This window comes from Malaclemys terrapin, chromosome 2 (genome assembly GCF_027887155.1).
Source record: "Malaclemys terrapin pileata isolate rMalTer1 chromosome 2, rMalTer1.hap1, whole genome shotgun sequence".
In the NCBI taxonomy this organism is placed as follows: domain Eukaryota; kingdom Metazoa; phylum Chordata; order Testudines; family Emydidae; genus Malaclemys; species Malaclemys terrapin.
Genome location: NC_071506.1, coordinates 245,416,963 through 245,434,287, shown reverse-complemented (window position 1 = coordinate 245,434,287; position 17,325 = coordinate 245,416,963). Strand labels below are relative to the sequence as shown.

Below are 17,325 nucleotides of genomic sequence, written 5' to 3'. Positions count from 1 at the left end.
CTAACTTTGACACCATATTTCAAAATCTGGCCCAACAACAATTTGTGTGTGTGTTAGTTAATCATGAACTAAAATAATTAATTAACCTTTTACACTGATAGGATAGCTGTGGCCAGCATTGTCTGGAAATCATGCCCAGTGACAGACGCAAAAATGCTGTGTAAGAACTTGTTACAGGTTCTTCAGGACATCATACAATTAATGACTATATCCCAGCTTTACAGCTGATGGTGACATTTCAATATTGTTCATTATTGTATATAGCATTTGCTGAATGAAATGCTAGTTGCGAGGAGGGGTTAAATTCTATGTATAACCCTTAATGATAGTTCAGCATGGACATTTAATAGAACTAATGCAAAACCTGTCCATTTTTATGGGATTTACTGCAGCAACAATGCAAATTTCTTTTAAGAATAATACATCCATTTGCTCTAACACTGCAAACTATGTCATATTATCAACGTAGAACTATGTAATATTAAACTGTGCCTCAACAACACAAACATATCAGACTACCAGGATTTTGGAAAATGAAGAATTTGTAATGGCTATTTTTTATTAGCTTCCTAGTGGTAGCTGATAGAGTATGTTGTAATTGGATGTGTTTGTTTATTTCAGTGGAGCACTTATTCTGCACCTGAGAGTAACTGTTCCAGTGCTAATAGGATATGGTGTTTTTAAAATGGACATTGGTAACAGTTTTTATTAATTTTCAATTGTGGAAGACCCAAGGTGAAATTAGAATAACAGGCTGTCTTCAAGTTATAAATAATTGTTATTAATGTCTATCTTCCATTTTCATCATTGGGATTATTCTAATCAATGGTTTATGCATGAATAGGGAGTTTCTCAGGTGAAGGGCGAAGAAGCTACACTTTTAAAATATAGTTTTAAATTCAGAGTGCTCCTTTTCTCAAAATAATGAGAGGAAGCTAGAATGTTACTTGCAAGTTTCCAAGGGATGACATACTTGTGATAAATTAACTACAAACATCAATGCTGCTCCACAGAAATAAAGTGCACATTTAAAGCTGACACTAAGTTTAAATTCTGATGAGATTCTCAGGATTTAAAGCTATCTTTGTATTTTAAAGAAGACATTTGTTTGATTAACTTGGTCATTTCATCTTACAAATAAAGCCCATAGCATGTTGGTTGATTGGTTTAAAGATATACTGCTTTACGCATAGCAACCAGACTTTCTAAAAGGGGAGATCTTGTGTACAGATGATGAAACTAACTTAGCAAATATTCTAAAATCACCACCGTTTACCCTTCTTAGAAGTGTGGGAGCTCCTGGAGACATCAGAGATTGTTTATTATTAGTAGCAGTAGTAATATAAAAGCACCTAGAGCCTGCAACTGTGATCAAAAACCCACTGTGCTAGGTGCCGTACGATAGTGGGGCAGTAGCACAATTATAGTTAAAGTGGAAACTAGTTGACTGTTTAAATGGCTAATTTTCCTAAGTGCTCTACAGTAAACTCTTAGGGAATATCTATACTTCAAGCGCTACAGTGGCACAGCTGCAGCGCCGCTGTAATGTAGATAGATGCTTCTACAATGTCAGAAGGGGTTTTTCCATTGCTGTACTAAATCCACCACCTTAAGGGGCAGTAGCAAGGTCGATGGAAGAATTCTTCTGTCAGCCAAGTGGTGTCTACACCAGAGCTTATGTCAGCTTAACAGTGGAGGAGTGAGGAACAAAGCTGGGAACCTCACAAGCCAAAACACCTGGATAGAAATGGGATAGAAGCCATTTTGAAAAGGTGGCTGCTTTGCTAACAAAGGGCCATACCATTGGCATCTATAAGCAGAACTTGCTGGAGAGAGTGACGGCAAGACAGTATCTGCCTGAGGACGCTGACCAGAACCAGGATTCCCAGACAGGGTGAGATTGGACCAGGGGGATTGCATTCAGGACCGTTTGTTGATTTCCATAGATCTGTAACTTCCTTTTGCTTTAACAATAAAGTGATTGTGGTTAAGAATTCCTTTGCTAAGCCTGTGTTCATTGCTTTGCTGCCAGGTTGTCCCTGAAGGGTATAACTAGAAAACCAGAGCTGTGACAACTAAGTGGACTCTGGGGGAACCTGTCTAAACCACTGGCCTTGGCATAGCTGGGGCACTAGTTCTGGGGTCTAGGTGGCCAGATTCTGGGGCCTCCCTTCCCAAGAAGGATGGCACATGCACCTGGCAGTGTGCCTGAGAGATCACTGTTACTAGCTCCGGATCAGTCACTACCCAAACTCAGGGAGGTTTAGAAGCACATGAGATTTAGGGATTGGATCCATTTACAACAAACTTGTATCCATCCAGACTAGAGGGAAACGGGGCCAGGTTATGACAACAGGTTAAGACAGTTACAGAACCAGTAACAGAACTCTTAGTGGCTGGAGCTGCAGGCCTAAGTGTTTAGATTATGTAATAATTGAGGACATTGATATATGTTTGGTTCAGTGTTTCTTGGCTTTCCAGGGTTTAACAGGACTTCTTCTCTTTACAGGGTTTCCTAAAAACAAAGGTACTAAGACTGATTGCTAATACTGTCTTTTGCAAAGTATTAAAACAATTGCACAATAACACTTCAGAAATATGGCACTGCTTTTAATTCACGTTTCATGGTCCAGCTTGAACATTAACTAGAGAATAGTAGACGCCTTTTTCAGCCAAGAGTTGCTGATGTGTTCCTTGTTCTACGACCCTTCCATTCTGGATTACCACTATCTTGTCAGCATTCTGCACAGTGGACAGGCGATGAGCTATTACAATACAGGTGCGACCTTGTCTTGCTTTATCCAGTGCTTCTTGGACAACCTATTCAATTACCAAAGCAGAAGATACATTTGTCAAGTAATGCATAGAAACTCCTTCCAGCTGTTAGTAAGTGAGGTATCTGATCTGATATCTTTTAATTTAAATTATAAATTACCAGTGAGAGAGATGAGGCTGAATGGCTCCAGGGAACAGTAATGGGATGAATGTCTAGCTTCCTGTTTTAAATCGAGCTAGTGTTCACGATGAGCGAGAGCTCTTAATATTGATAAATGGTTGGATACCTATTTGAACTAAGGTGGTAAACATCTCAGGAGAATTGCTAAAGACCTGTGTCCACATCACCAAAATCATCACAGCTGGCAACCTTGTTGGCAATCTCAGCAGAAAGACCAAGTATTGTACAGGCACAGAGCTGGTTCCTTTTAGGCCAGTTTTAAATAGTGGTGGAATGCTTGTATTGCCGCAGTTGTAAGGAAGTCATTCTGGTATTTCATGAGCACTAAGTTCACTTTAAAACTACAGAGAAACCTGTTTTGACAGCAGTGGGCCACATATCAGTATTGTCAACAGCAAGTCGTCAAAAATCAGGAGACAGGCCACAAAATCTCATGAAATAAATCTTGAGATTTTAAAAGAAATACTATTTTGGATTGTTTTTTATTTGTCTTCTGGTTTCTGCACATTTAGGAAGCACTTGGGTCATGTTTTCAAGCTCTTCTCACAAACCAAGAAAATATTTTTTAAATGACAGCTGAATTTCTCACACAATCATATTATTACAGGAGCTGGGACTTTAAGATCAAGAACAAATACTGAGAGACTCGCAATAAAATTGTGAGCGTTGGCAACACTGAACCAGTGTTGCCAAATTTAATAACTTTATGGCATGTCTTGTGATAAGTATTTTTCTTAAAGCCCCAGCTCCTGGAGAAAAGTGAGGATCTCAGCTTCCATTTTTAAAAAGGAAGCAAGTCTCTGGCTGTCATGGTTGCAGGGAAAAGCTTGAAAATGTCACCCAAGTGCACCCTAAAGGCACAAAAAGAAGAAAGCAAACAAAAAGCCATGAGATTCTTTCCTTGCAGAAATGACCATGTGGGGAAGAATGGGGTGGGGGGGGGGGAGGGGAGGAAGGGAGGGGGAAGCAAAGAGTACAGTAAAAAATAAAATTGACTAAACCAAGACTTAAAATTGGAGAATATGTTTCCCAGAAATATTTCTCAGAGCTGCCAAGTCTCCCAGATCACACAGGAGACTCCTGATTTCTTGTATCCGCCCCAAGATCCAGAGCAGCTGTTTGAACCTGCTGTCTCAATTCTGAGACCTACTACTCTATGGTTAGAATCCTGGAGGCCTCCAACCATAAAGATGTTTTTTACAGTACTGCCTCCAACTATCCTACTGCCATAGAGATACACCCAGTGTAATGTGTCACTCTAGCTATTCTTCTATAGGGGAGAAGAGTTGGGGATGAAGCTCTAGGGCCCACCTGTATGATTGGAGGAGAGTTGTGTGCTGATCAGAGTGTTGCTGTAGATGGGGTCTCTGTTGCAGAAAGCCTGCCCTAACTGGAGTGAGGGCCTAGACATGCCAGAGTCCCTGGGGAGAGGGAGATTTAGCCAAGTGTGTTTACGGAGGAGAAAGAAGAAGAAGGGGGATCTAGCCTTTTGCATTCTTCTGACATCAGTAGGCAATAGAAAAGTAATTGAAGACAGTTTCGTAGTAAGATAATTGGATTTGGGTAATCTAGATTTAGACAGTTGCTGTCATTTATACAAATGAGATAATGCCTCAGTATATATGCATCTCATTTGTAGAAAAGTTCTAGATTTCCAGACTTTGGACTTTTACAGGCATTTATGGAAATCAAAGTGGTAATCACCATTGTTGTATTAACAGCCATGGTTTTAGATTCCCCCTGTGTACAAAAACAAGATACCTTTTCACTTTCTGTATCTAGAGCAGATGTGGCTTCGTCCAGTAGCAGAACTTGAGGATGACGTACAAGAGCTCGAGCAATAGCAATACGCTGCTTCTGACCACCCGAGAGCTGAGTTCCTTTGTCTCCCACACGGGTATTATATTTCTAAATACAATAAACACAAGTTTAGAAGGTGCATCCAACCAGCAATTTAGCCTGGGTTTGGACTTAAATCACAGAGTCCAATAAAGCATGTGCTTTCTACTCTTGGCTATTTTATTTCAGCAGTTCTTTGAAAGCAGATGACCACAATTATTGAAGGCCAAAAACATCTGTCCATCTTAGGTGCTTATATGACCTCCATTACCATACTACCTGAACATCCCAATCTTTAATGTATTTATCCTCACAACACTCCTGTGAGGTAGGAAAGTGTATTATTCCCATTTTACAGATGGGAGCTGAGAGGCTCACACAGGAGTCTGTGGCAAGTCAAGGAATTGAACTACCCCTTTATTGTCTCCCAAGTCCTAGGCTAGCATCCTAACCACTGGACCATCTTTCCCCTCGTGAGTTCACTTTGAAGGGAAAATCATAACTTAAAAAAGAGAATGTTATGGTTTTAATCTAAATTATGTACATATCTAATTGACAGTCACATCTGACTTGGGGCATCCAAAAATGTTAGTTTTTAAAATACGCATACAGTTTACTAATGAACTGATTGGTGCTCCCTCAAAGCCTGCACTAGCTTTTGTTTGTTACACTATAAGGATTGCGTATGATTTGTTGGATGATTCAGTCTGGCAATGTTCTCAGCTCCTACCTGAACCTTTAACAAAAATAATTTCTACCAAGTGTTTTAGATAACATGGGGCTAACAAAACAAACAAACAAAATATTTTAAGTATCCGGGGGTAGCCGTGTTAGTCTGTATTTACAAAAACAACAAGGAGTCTGGTGGCACCTTAAAGACTAACAGATTTATTTGGGCATAAGCTTTCGTGGGTAAAAACCTCACTTCTTCAGATGCATAGAGTGAAAGTTACAGATGCAGGCATTATATACTGACACATGGAGAGCAGGGAGTTACTTCGCAAGTGGAGACCCAGTGTTGACAGGGCCGATTCAATCAGGGTGGATGTAGTCCACTCCCAATAATAGATGAGGAGGTGTCAATTCCAGGAGAGGAAAAGCTGCTTCTGTAATGAGCCAGTCACTCCCAGTCCCTATTCAAGCCCAGATTAATGGTGTTAAATTTGCAAATGAATTTTAGTTCTGCTGTTTCTCTTTGAAGTCTGTTTCTGAAGTTTTTTTGTTCAATGATAGTGACTTTTAAATCTGTAATAGAATGACCAGGGAGATTGAAGTGTTCACCTACTGGCTTATGTATGTTACCATTCCTGATGTCCGATTTGTGTCCATTTATTCTTTTGCGGAGGGTCTGTCTGGTTTGGCCAATGTACATGGCAGAGGGGCATTGCTGGCACATGATGGCATATATAACATTAGCGGATGTGCAGGTGAATGAGCCCTTGATGGTGTGGCTGATATGGTTGGGTCCTCTGATGGTGTCGCCAGAGTAGATATGGGGACAGAGTAGGCAACGAGGTTTGTTACAGGGATTGGTTCCTGGGTTAGTGTTTCTGTGGTGTGGTGTGTAGTTGCTGGTGAGTATTTGCTTCAGGTTGGGGGGTTGTCTGTAAGCAAGGACTGGCCTGCCTCCCAAGGTCTGTGAGAGTGAGGGATCATTTTCCAGGATAGGTTGTAGATCATGCCTACTCTGTCCCCATATCTACTCTGGCGACACCATCAGAGGACCCAACCACATCAGCCACACCATCAAGGGCTCAATCACCTGCACATCCACTAATGTTATATATGCCATCATGTGCCAGCAATGCCCCTCTGCCATGTACATTGGCCAAACCGGACAGACCCTCCGCAAAAGAATAAATGGACACAAATCAGACATCAGGAATGGTAACATACATAAACCAGTAAGTGAACACTTCAATCTCCCTGGTCATTCTATTACAGATTTAAAAGTCACTATCATTGAACAAAAAAACTTCAGAAACAGACTTCAAAGAGAAACAGCAGAACTAAAATTCATTTGCAAATTTAACACCATTAATCTGGGCTTGAATAGGGACTGGGAGTGACTGGCTCATTACAGAAGCAGCTTTTCCTCTCCTGGAATTGACACCTCCTCATCTATTATTGGGAGTGGACTACATCCACCCTGATTGAATTGGCCCTGTCAACACTGGTTCTCCACTTGTGAAGTAACTCCCTGCTCTCCATGTGTCAGTACATAATGCCTGCATCTGTAACTTTCACTCTATGCATCTGAAGAAGTGAGGTTTTTACTCACGAAAACTTATGCCCAAATAAATCTGTTAGTCTTTAAAATATTTTAAACAATCTTTAATTAAAAGCATTTATCTCTCTCAATTAATCAGGTTTCACATGCTTGTTTTCATAAACCTAGTTCTCCACTGGCCTATGGAGTCTTCCAGAAAAAATGTTGTAGAGAAGACTTGAATTTCTAATGTAATAAGGCATGGAAAAAACAAATCCTTTTAGGTTCCTTTACATCCCAGAGGAGCATAAAAGGGCATAACTCCTTTTTATTTTTCTTTGTAAGTCACCCTTCGTTTTGAGTAAGAAACAAAAGGTTTAACTTACATTTGGCAGAGAGTCAATGAAGGAATGTATGTTGGCTGCTCTTGCTGCATTTACAATCTCTTCAGATGACACCTCTCTACTGTTATCTCCATATGCAATATTCTCAGCAATACTGCAGTCAAACAGGATCGGCTCTTGTGAGACAATACCAATCTGAGCTCTAAGCCATTGGATATTTAATGCCTTTGCATTTTGGCCATCCAGCAGCTAAAAAGAAAGAATACTTAAATGTCAGAGATAGGAAAGCTTTGGCTTACACAAAAAATGTTACATTAACTTTTCCATTCTGTATAGCTAATATCAACAGTTCTTTGCAAAATACTTTATACAAAGATTTTGGTGGCTTCAGTTTATTCGTAAGGAAATCTCAAAGGAGATAATTCAAGCTTCCAATCCCAGTTCCTTAGACTAGCTTTCTAACCTTGAGCCTTATTCCTTCTAATGTTGTAAATATTTATAAAAAATAAATGAAGTGATACACAAAGCAAACAATGGAGAATTGAGTAAAATCACACTTTTAGGTCTTGTCTACAAGGCAATGTTTTACAGGTATAAGTTAAGTTCTGCATTTAAACTGCTACAATTATACTGGTATAACTGGCAAGACTTTCCCATGTAGTCAAGCTCTTAGATTGTGCGTGTTTTGGGGCTGGATGCTTTATAAAAAATAGCCAGTCTGAAGACATTTCCCTTCAAACACAGGATTATAATCATCCTTGTAAGATATAGGCTTTGATACCTGGAAAGATACTGGAACAAATTATGTAACTATCAATTTGTAAGCACCTAGAGCAGTAGTGGGCAATCACGAAACCCATCAGGGTAATCTGCTGGCGGGCCACCAGACAGTTTGTTTACATTTGCACAGCTGCCCGAAGCTCCCAGTGGCTGCAGTTTGCAGCAGAGGCAGAACAAAAGGGGACCCTGCTACATGGTTACAGCGCAAATTTCATTCAGATGCATGTTTTAATGGATCCGGTATTACTGCAATATTAACCTGATAAGAGACTGAGACGAGTTACTCAATGTGGGGGGATCTTCTGAATCAATATGCCCACCATCTAAGACTCCAACTGGCTTGCCACTTTCCATTTTTCAGATCCCTGCATCAGCTATATCACTGATTGCTTTGGGGTCAGATCCAGAATTGGTGGTTGAGCCGAATACAAGTCTCATAACAGAGATGCAAGTATTTCCTACGCAAAGTCTTCCTCCTCAAAGTAATACTCGTGGATATCCTATGTATCAAGCTGGTGATATGATAGGAGGTTGGGAAACTGACAAGACTGGCCTAAGCCTCCTTGTATGCCTTGGCCATATTAGCCAACTCCTATTTATGAATACCATAACAGAAAATCTGTCTTTCTGGTTGGATCATCTTCAGTCAGAACACTCAGATCCTAGAGCTAGGGAACATTCCTCTTCTTTGGCACTGGATATCCTCTTGGAAGAGGAATATCAGGAAGGATCTCCACAGGATGAATTCCAAGACTTCATGGAACCAGAAAGTGATTCATCTGATCTCAATGTGGGAGTAACACCAGCATCATCTCCTTCAGGCGATGCAATTCACTTTCACAAATTAGTGGACAGAATGGCATCCACTTTAAAATTACCTTAGGTGGCTTTGAAGGAGGCTGCACATACAGTTTTTGACATTCTGGGTCTGGGTCTATAGTTCTATTGCCCATGTAGAAGGGCTCTGGCATCAGCAAAAATTCCTTTTGTCTCTAATCCAGCATCATGCCAACCAATTTCAAAAAAGGCTGACAAGTTCTACCAAATTCCACCTGAGAAATTCTCTTGTTCTAGCAGCAATGCTTCAGAAACCTAGGTCAGGTCTTCAACACTGTACTCCTTATGATAAAGAAGGAAAAAGTTGAACTCTCTTGGGAGAAAATTGTTTTCTTCTGCTTCCTTCAACATGCAAGTGGCAAACTGTCAAGCAGTGATGGCCAGATATTAGTTTCAACTGAGGGAGAACATGTCAATCTTCACCAAACATCTCTGAGAGATTCAGAAAAAGTTATCAACTTTCATCAAAGAGAGTCAAAATGTGACCAGTAATGCCTTTAGGGCATCATTTGATGTATCTGACACCACTCTGAGATCTGTGGCATTGGCAATAGTTCTACGTAGGCATTCATGGTTATGATCTTCTTCTCTTCCTATGGAAATGAGATCTACAGTATAGGACTTACCCTTTGAAGGGGGTGGACTATATAGTACAAAAACTGATGAGATATTGAAGAAGATAGAGCCTTGCTCCTAAGCTAGATCTCTGGGGCTACTAAGGGAGAACACCTAAACCTGTGTTCAGATATCATAGGCAATATGTTTCACCTTCTTCCTCTTCATCTTAATTTAATCAAAGGAGACAGCCATACTATCACAATAGCAGCAACTACAACAAGCATCCTCTCAATCATAGGAAAGGAAGAAATCCTACAAATCCCAGATAACGACAAAGAATTCCTCGGCCACATCCTCCCTGCAAAATGTCAAGCCAAAGGTTTGACATGATAATCAAGAGCTTTGAACCAATTTCAGAAAATCCTATCTGTATTTTTGGAGACCATCTATCCCAATTTTATGATGTATGGACAACTATCACATCAGACAGGTGGGTTTTTGACACAGTAAAGGAAGGTTATACTGTCCAATTCAAAGCCCTTCCTCCATGCAAACTCCTGCCTCTTCCTTGTCAGGGCCGTCCATCTGGCTCTCAAAGCACTTCTTCTGCAGATTCAGGATGTAGTAATTCAGGTGACTATGGATGACATGTCCACAGTATATTATCTGAACAAACAAGGAGGAACTTGATTGTCACCACTAGGCAACAAGGCAATAAAGCTTTGGGACTGGTGCATCCTATACAACATTTACCCAATTGCTTTGCATATTGCGGAAGAACAGTGAGATCATGGATTGTCTGGACAGGGACTCCTCACAGATGCATGATGGTCTGTAAAAGACGCAGTTATTCCAAACTTTTTCAGGCTTTGGGGGTTTCCAGACATAGATTTGTTTGCCACCAGATTCAATACAAAATGTCCCTCTTTTGGCTCAAGAAACAGTTTATCATTGATGGATGCATTTTTCTTACATTGGGGAATGGTGTTGATGGATGCATTTCTCCTATTGCCTCTAATCCTCAAAGTTTTTTTTTTAAAGAAAATAAAACAGATTTGGCCAGGATAATTTTAATTGCTCCAGCCAGGCTGTGGCAACAATGACACATGGAGTTACTCCATTTATCCAATGGTAAATACAAGATGCTCCTGCTATCAACAGACTTACTGTCCAGGGGAGGGTTTGTACCCAGATCATCAGTCATTACATCTAACAGCGTGGGCAATAGGACTTCAACAGATTCAGGAAGATCATGCTCTGTTGAGGTGCAGCAAGTTCTTATTAATGCTTGAAAAAGCATCTACCAGGAGAAGCTACAGTTACAAATGGAAAAGATTTGTTCTCTGGCAACTGATAGGGATGTTGACCCAGTCTCAGTTTCCATACAACTTGTTTTGGAATATTTGTACTTAAAAACCGGGGTGGGGGAGGTTGTCTTTCTCCTCCATTAAAGTCCATTTAGCAGCAACAGCAGCATTCCATACTCATGCTAATGGAAAATCCATCTTCTCGCACAAGTTGGTGAAACGTTGTTTAAGAGGCGTATTGAATTTCTATCCCCCAGTATGGGAGTTGGCCCCTCCATGGAATTGAAACTTAGTTTTAACACAACTTATGTCCCTCCCATTTGAACCTCAAATGAGCTATTCTTTTATTCATCTTTCTAGACAGACAGCTTGTATAGTAGCCTTCACGTCTGCTAGAAGAATTAACGAGTTACATGCATTGATGGCAGAACCCTGTTATACTACTTTTCAAAAAGATAAAGTGTTTTTTGAGCACACCCTAAATTCTTTCAGAGTGGTTTCAGAGTTTCATGTTAATCAAAGTATTAATTTACCTGTATTTTCCCCCCTAAATCTCATACAAGTAAAGGGGAATCTAGAGTACACTCCTTGGATATGATAAGAACAGTCTTATATTACTTGGAGAGAATGTATTTAACTCATATGCTGGTACTTTTAAGGGTTGGGACATTTCAGCACTTTGCCTGTCCAGATGGGTCAGACTGTGTATTGAAGTGTTATAATGGAGCTTCACTTTCTCCTCCTGTTCTGCATTCTACTAGAGCGGTTGCTACAACTGCAGCATTCACTAAACATATTCCTTTTATTGAGATATGCAAGGCTGGTATGTGGAATTCAGTTCACACTTTTACAAGACATTATGCTTTGGATGTGGCAACAAAGTCTGGTGCACAATTTGGCAGAGCAATGCGCCAACTGCTGTTTAATTAGGACTCCACTCCCTCCTTCCAGTTTACAGCACTGCTTGCCAAACTATCCCCAGAGCAGGAATATGCAGAGGACACTTGAAGAGGAAATGAAGGTTATTTACTTGTAACCGGAGTTCTTCAAGATAGATTCTACATATTCACACTCCCCACCAACCTTTCCCACTTCTGTAGATTCCTACTTTTAGGATTAATCAGTATTTTGCTTTAGTATTTGAAGGGAACTGAGGCAGCAACAGGTGACACTCCCCTTTTCATAACCATGCTCGCAGGGCACACTGAAACACTAAGGGCAAGGGAAAGAGGGGTGGGGTGCCCTAACTGTCACTGTTACTAGAAGGTTCCACCATCCTGGCTGCATCCAGTCAGAGCATCCCAAAACTGGGAATATGCAGAGTCCATCTCGAAGAACTCTGGTAACAAGTAAGTAACCTTCATTTGGTATGTCATAAAAATTGATATGAACGTGCTTTTTAAATGTTAATTATGTAATGGGGAGGTTTTATATGCACTTTACACACATTTCAAACCTAGATTATTGTAAGCATTTAGGAAATATTCATCACTATGATGTCTGGATGCACCTTAAATTGCATAAATTTGGTCTTTAACGTTAAAAATAAGGAGCAAAGGTCTCATACTTCTCTGCTGCTCATAGTTTTAAGATACAGGAGGGAGGGGCATTTATATTAGTACAATATATAAAAGTGTATCTGCATCTAGTACATTTTATAGTTTTATAATAATTAGCCATCATAGGGCCCGATCCAAATCCCATTGAATTCAGTAGAAGTCTTTCCACTGACTTCAGTATGTTCTGAATCAGGCCCATGTAGCAATTTTCATCCATGAATCACTTCCCTTAACTCAAAATGACAGGAGAAGTGTGGAAAATTTTGCATTCTGCCTATCTTCACTATGGTTATACACAGAACCCTAAAAATCCACTAGTGCCTCCATTTAATCTTCACAAAGGATAAAAAAATATCAAAAGTACCTATTAAATTTTATTATATTAACAAGAATAATATAGGTAAATTATCATTTAACCAGGTTCTCACAAGGAATCACTTACCAGTTCTCCATTAAGAGGATCATAGAATCTCTCAAGCAATTGAACAACAGTGCTCTTTCCACAGCCACTGCTGCCTACAAGCGCCAGTGTCTGTCCTTTTTCTACATTAATATTCAAACCTTGAAGCACTTGGACATCTGGTCGAGTTGGATAGTTAAACATCACTTCTTTGAATGCTATGTTGCCACCAAATATATCCTATAATTGAAATGGTAACATCTGATCAATTTTTAGGAGAACTCGGACAGTTCATAAAACAATGCACAGAGAACTAGAACCATCCTGTTCCTATTGATTTCAATGGGAGTTTTGCCATTAACTTCAATACAGCCAGGATCTGGTCCTTTTTGTGACGTTTCAAAAATTAACACAAGGTGTAAATTTATTTTGAAGACAGAGATTCTGCTAGTTCTGCTTCACACCAGTTTTAACATAAGGCCAAATTTTCAAAAATAATGGTAATTTTGCGTCGCCAGCTTCGTCTAATGCTTTCTGTAAATCAAGCCCCTTTGAGAGTCTCAAGTTAAGCACCGTATAACAATAGCCACTTCTGATATTCTTGGCCAGTGTACCAAAGCAATCCTGCTTTAGAGTTTTTTTTTTTTTTCAAATTAAATTACTGTACAATTATCATTACCATATATGCACCCAAATGCTCACTGTCAAACTTATGATTCCTGGTAAGTGTTAACAGCATTTTCTTAGACTGTTGTTATTATTTTAAAAATTAGAAGTGTTAGTCAGATGGTAAGTTCCTTGGAGCAAAGTCCTGCCATCTTTATTTGTGTGCAATACCACAATAAAAATAATATACTGAACTGCTATCATCCTGTCTGCCTCTTTGAGTGATGCCCACCTAGATTCACCTACTTCTTAGCTCCTATAGTACACTAATATTTATTATTAGCATCTTGCATATAAATTGAATCCCAAAACATTTTACAATGTTAATGTAGGGCCTGATTATATTGCCAAGGTCCATGCATGGATATGCTCCTCCTGCAGAGAAGAGGAATTGGCTGCTTCTGCAGCATTGTTCCCATTTTCACTGGACCTTGCAGAGGGCTCTCCACAAAGAAATGCAAGGAAGGAGCAGGCAGAAGCAGAATTTGGCCCTCATAGTTTTTGGATGAAACACAATGCTAATGGTCCCAAGGATCAGTTAATCTAAACACTTAGCTTGTGAGTGGGGAAAGAAAACCTCAGTGTTACATTAGTTAGTGTAGTAGGTGACATTGTCCATAACACAATGATCAACTTACAGGCTTCAGTCCTTCATCACTGTAACTGTCTATTAAGGGGGCTCTTTCAAACAGCATGAACAGGTGTGCTGCTGACATCTTGGCTTTGGCATAGTCTGGAGTAAATGAACTGGCCTGTCCTAGTGCCATTGCACCAAATACAATAGCTGAAAATACCCTGCGAGAACAAGACAAGAGAGAAAATAAAACATATCAAATAATGAGGTTGTGGAGGAAGGGGTGTAAACTATTGGGAAGGGGATGGCTAGAGTTAAAAATAATAATAGTTGTTAACTATCATTGTAATGAGTAGTCTTGTACCATGAGTAAATGTATCCACTTTTAATAAAGTGAGAAAAAAGCTTCTGTTCCAACCTCAGTGTTTCCTTTATTTATTAATACAATTGCTAACTTTTGGCAGGATCCCAAATTTTAGCAGCAGGGAGGCAGGTAAGGACTTACGTGAGATTCTGGATATTGGGAAGAAGGCAAAAGGAGCATCTGCAGAAACAGCTAAAACATGGATTGCTACGTATGGGTGAGGGAGTACGATGGGGCTAAGCTAGAGTGACCCCGCCCCACCACCATGCTGCCCCTGGATCTAAAACTGTGCAGGGGAGAGAGTCTCTCTCTCTCTCTCTCTCTCTGCAGGGAGGAACCAATCAGAGATTCCAGCCAGTAGGAGCAGCTGAAGTAGCTTTGACTGGACTTTCTCTGCTCTGTGCTGATTGGCTGTCTGCTCCAACCCTTGTCCTCCCTCACAGTCTCTTCACCTCAGCTTCACTCCAAACTTCCCCGATTTGCCCATTTCTCCCCTACTCAGCCTCTCTCATGTGCTCTCTCTTCAATGCCCCAGCTTCCTTCACTTTAATTTCCATTTAACTGATTGCCTCCTAATTCACCCTTTCCCCTCCCAACCTGCAAAAAATTGTGAAATTCACATGACATTGCTGCCATTACAGTGTTCAGATGCTTGTGTGTTCTACCTCTTCCCCCACCCTCTGTGTCTTATCTATTTGGACTAAGCTCTTTAGGGCAAGGACTGTCTGCTACTGTGTCCATACAGTGCCTAGAAGAATGGGGCCTCATTCTTGGTTGGCCCTTAGGCATTACCATAATAAATTTGATTAATAATTAAAAATTAATAATTGGTGCTATTTGGCGTATCTGAGTATGTAAGAGGGATTAACTTTCAACAGTAGTTAGCCAATTATCCCAGCCACAAGTACAGTTGTACAGGGATGTTTTGCAAACATGTAATTGTAAATTATATCCAAATTCAACAATGTAGTAACCACAAGAAGGCTATTCATTATCTTACTTAAAAAAGGTATCTTGGGTAGGTCAAAAAAGACAACATATTAATTGTAATCCACCTCCACGGGTAAAATGCTGGTCCCGCTGCCATAACTGGCAAACCTCCCATTGGATTTCACCCAATAGATGTGGATTCAATTAAGGGCTCTACCACAGATCTCTTGTGTGACTTGGCAAGTGTGATGGGGCGTCCACCCCACAGTGGCCTGTGAGGGGTTAATGGATCCCTAGGGAGGCTGTTTGAAAAGCAGCCAATAGGAGCTATGAGGCACAGACAATCAGGGCCTGGCAGGCCCATATAAGAAGAGCTGCAGGGCAGAGGAGGGTCAGTTGTTACCTGGAACTCAATGAGGGAGGACTGGCTGCCGTGCAGGTGGAAGAAAGCTAGCACTCTGGACAGAGCAGTGCTGGGCAGGAACAGAGGAGTGAGAGAGAGCTCCTGGCTGACTGGCATATTGAGGCCCTGAGATAAGGGTGAAGAGGTGCTGGGGTTGTGGGGAAGTTGCCCAGGGAAATGTACTGAGAGGTTGGAGGGGATGCAGTGGGGCCGGGACCTGGAGTAATGGGCAGGCCCAGGTTCCTCCATCACCCATGCCATTGAGGAAGTGGCTGGAAAGTTGGACTGCAATACTGGCCCCCAGAAGGAGGGAGTGCAAAGTATGCCATGGCTGGAGGGCCGTGTTCTGAAGAGGATGCCACGTTTTTTAGAGTGACCAGGGTCCAGGAGGAGAAGTGATGGTGGGTGAGACACCACTGGGAGTCGGCGTACCGACCTGTAGAGCTGAGCTGCAAGATTACCAGCAGGAGGTGCTAGCATGGTGAATCCCACCCTGTCACACATGGTAGAGAATGCAGGCACATGGTCGCCTCTGAGGGGAGGGGACTGAGTGAGAGACTAAGATAATGTTGGACAGCCACCCCTGATACAAGGGAAGTGGGAAAGGCTATAGCAGAGACACTTAGGTCAAAGGAGCTGCATGTGTGGAGGCCTTTTTGGTGGAAGGCAGGTGTACCTTCCCAGGCTGGACTTCAGAGTTGCTGCTTCCACTGAAGGGGGTTGATGAGTAACCAAGGGAGATCCAGGCCCTAATGAGCCAGATCCTGGAGAACCAGCAGCAACAGTGGAAGGCACAGAGACACTTGCACGAATGCCTGAGGCAGTTGATGGAAGAGCAGCGTTATTTGCTCAAGATCCTCCAGGAGGGGAGCAGGGGCCAGAGGGCCTGGGGCAAGAAGCGAGGCCCCAGGTCAGGAGGCCAGAAGCCTGAGCAGAACAGTCTTACACTTGTGGGTGGAGGGGACACTTTAAGAGAGATTGCCCCTACTGGGATAGGAGAGAGAGAAGCCTTATGCAGAGAGTGGGAAAGAGTGACAGCCCGGGAGATTCCTACCTGTGAAGCAAACAGGGAGGGGATGGGCATGTTGGGCCTCTGGGCAACAGAGGTACCTGCAGAGGGAGTGCCCATACTGGAGTGGTAAGGTCAAGGCTAGCCCAGAGGAAGGGCCTGAGCAATGGAAGGACCATGGGAGGCCTCTGACCAAAGGGAAGCAAAGGATTTCTTATCTGTGCCATGAGGAGGGCCGTATCAGAAGGTATTACCCCCTTAGGAGAAGGCAGGATAGAAAAAGGGTGCCTGGGAACCAGGTGAGACACTTTATGGAATTTGCAGGACACTTTAGGATATTATGAATACCAATATTGTAAAATTGTAATAGGTTATGCCACATATACTGTGTAAAGCATCTACACAAATATTGTAATTTGCCAGGTATGATAATCTCATTTATGTGTTTGTATCACCTTTGTATTATAAAAAGCAACAGAGGGTCCTGTGGCACCTTTAAGACTAACAGAAGTATTGGGAGCATAAGCTTTCGTGGGTAAGAACCTCACTTCTTCAGATGCAAGTCGCTCCCAATACTTCTGTTAGTCTTA

At 41.4% G+C, this 17,325-nt stretch overlaps 1 protein-coding gene across 1 annotated transcript in view; it reads right to left on the bottom strand.

The window, feature by feature from the left end:
• Window positions 1-2,594: 2,594 nt before the first annotated feature.
• ABCB1 (ATP binding cassette subfamily B member 1) overlaps window positions 2,595-17,325 on the bottom strand; it is a 78,481-nt gene continuing 63,750 nt past the window's right edge. The window contains exons 24-28 of the mRNA XM_054020555.1: window positions 14,094-14,250; window positions 12,832-13,029; window positions 7,391-7,597; window positions 4,718-4,864; window positions 2,595-2,820 (exon numbers count right to left, since the gene is read on the bottom strand). Coding sequence (XP_053876530.1) covers window positions 2,623-2,820; window positions 4,718-4,864; window positions 7,391-7,597; window positions 12,832-13,029; window positions 14,094-14,250 — 907 coding nt within the window. The 3' untranslated portion in view covers window positions 2,595-2,622. The remainder of the gene's footprint in view (window positions 2,821-4,717; window positions 4,865-7,390; window positions 7,598-12,831; window positions 13,030-14,093; window positions 14,251-17,325) is intronic.